The following is an 8,850-nucleotide window of genomic DNA, read 5'->3' on the forward strand; positions in this document are numbered from 1 at the left end:
TTTATATTACTAGAATTGTCATAATAGAAAAGCCTTTTAGGCACACCTGACTTAGTGAAGCATTCATATGTTGAAAATAATATAAATAAAATATATCTATAAAATTTCTTTTATTTTATAAAACAATTATTACCTCTCTTTATCAATACCATACCACAATTAACTTATCTAATGATCATGAAACTCATATAAACCCCATTAAGGCCGGTAGACAGGTAAGTTTTGTTGTAGACACGTGGCTGTTAGTTATTATGACACTATTATTATTTTGACCGGAGAGAAAAGAGGAAAAGCGTAGCGAGCAGGTGGTCTCGTCTGATTATGTGATCCGACACTCCCGAAACCCAGCCCAGGCCGCCGCCGCCGCCATGGCCTCCGACGACGGCGACAAGGACATCCTCCTCCTCGTCCACCAGGTCCCACTCGACATGGAGGATGTGCCAGCGCCCCGCCTGGCGCACCTCCTCGCCCCGCTCCACCGCGCGCCTCCACCGCCCCCGCCTCCCCCCTTCCGCTCGCCGCCCCCGCCCCAGGCCGCCGCTTCCGCCGAGCACCGCCTCTCATTCCGCGGCTGGCTCGGCATCCCCCGCCACTGGGACGACTGGGTCGCCAAGCTCCGGCCCCTCCACGCCCGCCTCTGGCGCCGCCTCGGCATCCACGACGCCGTCCTTGCCTCCACCCTCCGCTTCAAGCGCGACGCCTCCGCCATCCTCCATCTCGCCTCCTTCTGGTCCCCTGCCACCGCCACCTTCGCCTTCCCCTGGGGGGAGGCCACTGTCACCCTCCAGGACGTCGCCCTCCTCGCCGGCTTCCCCGCCCTCGGCGCCCCGGCCACGGCCCCGCTCCCGCCCCAGTGGCGCCCCGACGAGGCCGCCCTCAATGGCGTGCGCCTCGGCTTCAACCGCAGCGCCTGCAAGAAGGCGCACCACTCCGCCTGGGTAAAACACTTCCTCACCGACGATAACGCGGACACAGTCTTCGAGCACGCCGCCTTCCTCGCGCTCTGGCTCACGCGCTTCGTCCTCCCGGGTCATCCGGAGTCCACCATGCGCCAGGCCGTCTTCCCCATCGCCGTCCGCCTCGCGCGCGGGGACCGCGTTGCCCTCGCGCCCGCCGTCCTTGCCTCGATCTACCGGGACCTCCGCGAGATCAAGGCCTTCCTCATCGCCACGGGCGCCGCCGCCACCACCGGCAACGCCGATATGATCTCCTCCTTATCCGTCTACTCGCCACTCTACATTCTTCAGCTCTGGATGTGGGAGCGCTTCCCTGCCCTCAGGCCAGCAAAGGTGAACCCACTCGTTGATGGCGATCCGCTTGCCGCTCGGTGGCATGATCTGAGCAGGAAGCTGAACCCGGCGCAGATACGTGAGGCCCTCAGCACAGGATGCAACTTTGTGTGGCAGCCTTATGTCAGCTCCATGGAGCACACTGGGTGGGTTCACAGCAGTGATCTAGCCGAGGATGATGAACTGGCATCGCTCGCACAATTTTTGCACCCCTGTGAGCTCGTAGGGATGGATTGCATTGAGCAGTACCTCCCGCACCGTGTTGCCAGACAGTTTGGACTGGACCAAGATGTGCCTGCAGATGTTCACCGTGCCAACCAGGATTGGGCGATTGCTTGGCAGACCTACCAGCTGGAAGGTAAGAATGTGGCTTTCTTCATCCCTCACTCTGAGCCTGGGATCACAACACGGTATGCACAGTGGTGGAGGCAGCAACTTCTGCCTTCTGGCATTGATGCTGCTACAGCAAGTGCTCCAGTAGAGTGGAAGACTTCCAAGCGCAAGGTGAAAAAGACACCAGCGGCCATGGAAGCTGAAGCTGAGAAGGAGCGTAAGATGAAGAAGGCCCGGGTCTCTCCTACTTATACTGATAAAAAGCGCAAACTTGAAGAGTTGTATGATGCTAAGTTGTCGGATTGGCTTCCAACTGCAAGGAATGAGATTAGTGACACCACTAGTGATATGGAATCGGAGGAGGCCTTATTGCCTAATGTTGGAACTACAAATGATGATATTGTGCTACTCATGCCAAGGAAGCAGACAACGACTGCACCTGTAAGGGCATTGATGGATAATGACATGATCCTGGCTCTAGGAGAGAGAGGAAACTTTATGGTTGATGAGCCTCCAGACATCCAAAGTGAACCTGAAGCTGTTGTCCCTGCAACGCTGGATGAGGAAATAGTTAAAATTCCTGAGGTTATTTCTCTTGATATTCCAGATAAGCCAGAAGAAGGAGCCACTGCAGTAATGGAGGAGCAGAAGGAAGCTACTAGTGTATCTGATAGATCTGAAGAAGCTAGTGCTCTGGTCATAGGAGAGGTAGAAGAAAAGGTTGCCATAGAGGGAGCTATTTGTGTTACAGGGATGAATCCATCGGGAAACAACTCAGCAACTGTAATGGAGGCAGATGAAAGAAATGCAGTTCCAAAAGAATTTGGAAGGGCTGCCAAGGAAGTAATTGAAGCTGTGCCCCAGAGCCAACATGAAGTTAATGCAGGTGTTATAAACAATTCTCATGATGTGGTGGCTTTACCTGAGGAGGCCCATCCAGTTCAGCCCACAAATAATTCTGGTGGATGTCCCGTGGTATCTTGCATAATGGAAGACAGTAAAGTTGCTGGAGATTCGGGCAAAATTGATTATGAATATTTTTGTGATTTTGTTGAGGAACAGAGGGAGATTCCTTGTGTACAAGAGATTTCTGGAGAAAACAGTCGAATGGGTGAGAAAGAGAGAGAAGAAACCTCCCATGAATCTCCTCAACTAGAGATTGTAGAATGTGTGCAAGACATCGTTCTTAGGGAAACAGACTATGATGTTAATCAAAAGATAGTTTATCCAGCAGTGGAGGATGTAGCAACTTCCGATAGTATGAGTACATCTCTTCTGGGTGTTCCTGAACCAGAAAATGCAGAACTCAATAAACATCCTTATCTAGCAATTAAAGATGAGGAAGATATACCCATGGAAGCTGCACGAGGAGAAGTAGCAGAAATGGAACAAATTAGTACTTCTGCAAAGGGAGGTGCCGAGGAGCATGGGGACTTTTCTGAACTTGATCACATGGGCCGAGCAGATGCTAAATTGCATTTACACTTAAATTCTGAAGTGCCTGAGAAAATTGATGAAATAGAGTGTAAAGAAGTCGCTGGCACTATGAGACTAACTGGGAGATATTCTGATCAGAAGCTTGGAGATGTGCCTGAAGTTGGGTACACAGAAGATGAAAACATTAGGGGGCTGGTAGTGAACACAAGTGATAGGAAACCTTCAGAAGTCTCTCAAGTCGAGCCTGCAAAACTGGAACATTCTAAGGATCTGGTGAAAGAGGAAACAGACAAATCCGAAAATATTCCTGGATTAGAATGTATAGGATTGGAGGAAACTCGTGGAGATTTGATGGAAGAGTGTGCAAATACCAAGTCTGATAATGTTCCCGAATTAGAAAATACAGGATTAGGAGGAACTCATGGGCCAATAGAGGATACTGATGGTAGACTGAAGGAAATTCATGATGTCAATGCAGAACTGGATAAACACAATGTGCATGAGAGCGATATTGATAGATCCGAGGACATCATGCAAATCGATCCACTAACACAGGATAAAGCTACGTGGCTGGCGAAGGAAGAAACTGAAGATAAAACTACAAAAGTTCAAGAAGTAAAGTATGAACAATTAAGAAATGAGCCACCGATTCAAGAGGATTCCAAGGAAAAGCCCTGTGCTGATAGCAAGGATCTATCAGAGAATGTTGTAGTTCAGTCCAAAGAGGTAGATAAATTGAAACAAGCAGGAGAGGGTTGCCAGGCGTTAATGGAGAAAGACATGGAGAATGCTAGTGGTGCTTTTGTACTAGAACAGACAGAAGATGGACACAGAAAATCATTGATAGAGACAAGTATAAATAACGATAGTGAAATTACTCTAGTCGAGCAGTTGGATGGACAAAGTGAGAGTCTTACGAGGACAGGTACTGTGGAAATTCATGGAGAAACCATTAAAGCACAAGACAATGAGTTCTATAAGGATGTGGTAGAAGATTCAAATGACTCAACCAATGAAAAGGATGTGGTAGAAGATTCAAACGAATCAATCAATGCTAAGATGCCATGTAGTTCAGCTACTGTACAGTTAAAAGAAGATAAGATGGAAGTTTTTCATGAAGGCAAGATGGAGGAGCCATGTGCTCAGGATGCTGAACTGAGTAATCAGAGGGAACCATCATCTGATGCAACTGCTATGGAGATTGAGGTAGTATCTAACTACAAAATCTTAATATGCATGAGGCGTGCTTACAAATCTCTGTACATCTGTTAACTGCTAATTAATCGGACCATGTTTTTTTGCAGGCAGTGGCTCTGGAACAGGACAGCAGAATCATATGCAAAAACATGGAGGCAACAACAGTGGAAGGCAGCCACACACTGGATAGTGGACTAAGTTCCGATCTAGCCAAGGTTAATGAAACTCATGCTGCACGGGAAATTAAAAACCAGGAAGTTTTGGATGTGGACATGGTGAGCATGGCTGCAGAATATATGCCTTGATCACCTTCTCTAATTGCTATAAATTTGTTGAGACCACAGCTTATCTTGATTATGATATTTGGTTGTTTGCAGAAAGTAGCAATGAGTGTTTGTGGTGAATATCAAATTAACTCAATTGGTATGGAGGATGTCAAATCTACCAAAGGATCACAGAACCAAGAATGTTTGGACCAGAAAGAAGTGAGTGACTGAGTGTGCCTGCAAAATTATTTTTTTGATTGGTAACCTTATCTTGAGGCTTCTGTTGGGTTTCAACTCTAGCCTACCCCAACTTGCTTGGGACTAAAGGCTTTTTTGTTGTTGTTATTGTTGTGGTAATATTATCTGATTCCTGAAATACGACTGTTTGCAGCAACTAGCAAGAGAGGAAAGATACAATTTAGGAACTGCAATTGAAAATAACAAAATGAATTTGTTAGAAGACGAAAACTTTCTTGTTTATGGGCGATATCATAATAGTCCAACTCATACCAAGGTTAAGAGGGTCAAGCCTACCAAAGGAATACAAAACCAAGAACTTTTGAATAACAAAGAAATGAGTCTACCTAGAATATAACTCTTTTGTTTGTTGCACTATCTTTTCTATTTTTATGCTCCCTCTGTTTCAAAGAGTATCGTTTTAGCTTTGTCCTTAGTCAAACTTACTTAAGTTTGACCAAGTTTATAGAGAAGATTATTGATATCCATGACACTAAATATGTCTACTAAGAAAACATATTTCATGATGAATCTAATCATCCTTATTTAATATCATAAATATTGATATTTTTTGTATAAACTTGGTCAAACTTTAATGTGGCTTGACTTAGGACAAAAGTTAGAATGACATTCTTTTCGGGATATTCTTTTGCAGGACCATATAATGGAGGAAAGAGTGGAGTGTGAAGTAAGAGAAGGAAGTGGAGTATCCTATGAAGAGGCATGTGAGCTCGGTGGTGGTAGAGTGAAAGCCTCTGGAGTTGCAGTGGATGTTAGTGGTCCAGTGCTAAACAAGGAGGCCTGCAACACAGAGGAGGCAAGTACATTTTCAGGATCTAGATCTTTGCAGCACTGTTTGGCACAGCTCCTCCTAGTTCTGACTCCTGCTACAGTAGGCCCCTAGTTCATTTTGGGGGTCTAGCTCCTGCTGCAGTGCCATTTCCAGGAGGAGACGGAGCTGGCATAGAACTTGCCAAAGGGGGCCTAACTATGATTCATTGTGATGAACTTGTTCTACAGTTGCAGGCAAGGGAGGATAAGAAGCGTCATGGAGTTGGGCATGTGAATGAGAAGAGGGTTTTGGAAGAAACTAGTATGATTGATACTGGTGAATTGAAATCTGATTCGACTGTTATGGAGATTAGCATGGCTGGGTTAAGACAAGGAACACTCAACCAATGTGCTTCAAGTTCGGAGAAGGTGAGAACAATTTCCGTTTCAATGTATTTTTTTTTCCGTTTGACCAATAGCTGATGCATCTCAGTCACAGGAAGAAGCAGTGCAGGAGAAGCATGATCAGGGATTGGTAGATGAAAACACAAACAGAGGTTCAGCTGACAATGATGCACTTGAATGTGGTGGAGTGAATCCTGATGTGGCCATAACAATGTTTCATGAAACTATTCTTACAACAGAAGCTGTCAATATAGCTGGGTCTAAAATTTCGTCTGAGAACCAGCAAAAGGAAGCACCCTTTGAAGTACACTCTATAACAGAAGTCGAAGGTTCTGAATCAAATGAATCATCAAGAAAGGAGCCTGAAGGAGCTCTTGCTCTTCCACAAGAGCCTGGCAACCTGGTAAAAGTTAAACAAGAAAGTTTGGAGAATGAAACCGAGATGTCCATTTTTAGGGAGAATGACAAAGTTTCTGGAAAAGATCAGGCATCAGCAGAGTTTATAATTGATCCTTCAAATACGGATGAACGGAGGGAGAATGATATTGGGCGGCCCGATGAATCAGCAAAAGGCTGTGAAAGGTTAACTTCTGATTCTATAAACACAGTTCACTCCAAATTTGGCAAGTCTAGTAATGAAGAGGATAAGAGAACACAGAACACCAGGTCTACGGATCCAAAAGATATAAAGGAATCATTGGGTAGAATTCGTGCCGAACCATCAAACAGGGTACACACAACCAGTGTTGGGTATTACTCTCAGCATGCAGCTCATGATCCGATTTCATCTTGTAAGGAGATCAAAGTGCCTTTGCGAGACGGTGCAAGGGATTCTGGAAGGGACCGTGCACTGGAGTTAGTGGTTACAAGTCCACGAGAAGAGACTCCTCGATGGAGGCAAGAACAGTACGCACTTCAGATTTTAGAAGACGTTCAAAATTCCCGAATTGCTGAGAGATCTAGGATGGAGATGGAGATCAGAGTACTGAAGGCACAAGTCAGTAGCATGGAGAGACAAGTGATGAACCTGGATCACTTCTCTGAGGTCAAGTCCAGATCTAGTTTGAACCAACAAATGGTACATTTGCACAAACCATACTTCTGAAACTGTAATGGGTTTAAATTTTTTGAAATAAACACAAATCCATGCAAGTTCTCTGTCCCATCATCGACTACCTACCTCCTGGAAGTCGGATTGTTTTACTCTTAGGTGAGTTCCATTTTAAAGTTTAACTCTAGCAAAGAAAGGTCCTGCATTCTATCCTAACTCAAATAATATAAGCGTCTTGTTTATGTGTAAAGCAATCCAGTAGGAAGACGGCATTTTTGGTGAATTTCTGATGCAAATTTCAGTACAGGTTATTCCGAACCTCCTCCCATTATACTGAATGATTGGATGCATGACGGTGCTAGGGCATGTCTGGGTTATGCCTGAATCCTGATGACATGACTAAACTGCCCAAGGTGTCACTAGCTCAAATCGATGGTAGTTCTGCTGTCTATCTTTTAGATTGACGATAAGCTCGGATAATTTGGAACTTCTGTGCACCACATATAAGGTAGAAGGATTTTGAATCATATTTCTGACAAGAAAGCACTGACATGTTACTATTTTCATAGGTAGATCAGATAGTTTATTACTTATGTTCAATACATAGAAATCTGATTTTTGCTGCTTACGGATCTAGTTAAATTTACAACATTGTATGGATTTGTTGTCTAAAAGTTGGTCGATGGAAGCCCCTCCCCCCTGAAATATAAAGATTTCACTGTTGTTATTCTAAACACTACGGCCTTCTTTGGAATGCAGGAATCAGTTCATTTCACAGGGAAATCGGAAAAAAATATCAGCATTCCAAAGGGGTCTAGGTCTTGGATGGTCAGCCATTTTTATTATGTACAAATGCAGTAGAAGATGAGGAACTTCATAGTATGTTTATGAACTCGCAACTACTTAGACCGCATATTAGTGTGAAGCGAGTCTCATTTTGTTTCTAGAAGTGAAGTTGAATTCCATTAGTTGTCAGCATTCACCTGTTCTATAGGAGCTGCCGTCCAGACTCCAGGACTTGTGAAAGAATATAAGGGGTAAGATCGTCAATGCACATGGCCATACAATGGCAGAAGAGCAATGAGGACACAAGATTGAATTTAAAATGGGGAACTGGCAACAAATCGAACTACTGGCCGTGTTTTTTTATATAAAAAACTGGCTGTTGAGTGTTGACGGCAAACGGGAGAAGCCCAATGTTTCGATTGGCAGAACGGCAAAATTCTGGCCTGCTGGCTGATTTCGACGCACCAAAGCCAACGTTCCTTGCAGTCTTCCTTTCATGTAGAAATTCTACTCTACCTTTTTGAACTAATCTCCTTGTCCTATTTTCTTTCTTGAACTCTAAAACCATACATTTTAGCCTCCAAATTAGGGATGGTTCATGATTTTTTATTCAGATGTAAAATTTGTGGTCTTCTTTCTTCCATTGTGAATAAATATGATATAAAAGTTGTCATGCAAATCCATATTTTTGTTTTTAGCATTAAACTTGTTAAGATTCATAAAAAAATAAACCTTAAAATTTGTCTTATACTTTCTCAAATGATAAATATAAAATTTGGATATGGATTCGAATCAAATGTTTTTCGCTTTTTTCTAGAGAACAAAAAAACACAAAAAATATACACAAATTTATTCTTATTTTTCATAATGTGCTTAACAAGATAATTAAATACTAGCACCAAATTCTATGCATATTTATTTTAGAATATTTAATTTGTCATATAATTCGGATGTTTAGGATCCATCCTTGCTCCTAACTCTCATTTTTAATCCTTTTAGTTAAAAATTCTGGTAACTACTAGACAAGGTTTTTGCACCAAAGAAGGCCCCTGTTTGTTTCGGCTTTTTTAGCTTCTTG

At 43.9% G+C, this 8,850-nt stretch overlaps 1 protein-coding gene across 20 annotated transcripts; it reads left to right on the forward strand.

Moving 5' to 3' along the window:
* The first annotated feature begins 229 nt into the window (after positions 1-229).
* On the forward strand, positions 230-8,455 carry LOC103651667 (Plant mobile domain protein family). 20 transcript variants are annotated; one of them, XR_002268283.2, is made up of 8 exons: positions 230-4,265; positions 4,364-4,531; positions 4,634-4,741; positions 5,415-5,576; positions 5,780-5,959; positions 6,030-7,013; positions 7,294-7,494; positions 7,746-8,406. XR_002268283.2 is itself a non-coding variant. In XM_008677372.3 (7 exons), the coding sequence occupies exons 1-7, from the start codon at positions 369-371 to the stop codon at positions 7,845-7,847; spliced, it is 5,601 nt and encodes a 1,866-aa protein (XP_008675594.1). In that variant the 5' UTR covers positions 281-368; the 3' UTR covers positions 7,848-8,455. The 20 variants fall into 20 exon arrangements, 5 of the variants coding, with proteins under 5 accessions (XP_008675594.1, XP_023157841.1, XP_020406224.1 ...); XR_004857432.1 differs by having other exon boundaries at positions 301-4,265; positions 6,030-7,145; positions 7,289-7,494; positions 7,746-8,455; XR_002268284.2 differs by having other exon boundaries at positions 301-4,265; positions 6,030-7,145; positions 7,746-8,455.
* Positions 8,456-8,850: the final 395 nt, after the last annotated feature.

Source organism: Zea mays, chromosome 3, assembly GCF_902167145.1.
Source record: "Zea mays cultivar B73 chromosome 3, Zm-B73-REFERENCE-NAM-5.0, whole genome shotgun sequence".
NCBI classification, from domain to species: Eukaryota; Viridiplantae; Streptophyta; class Magnoliopsida; order Poales; family Poaceae; genus Zea; species Zea mays.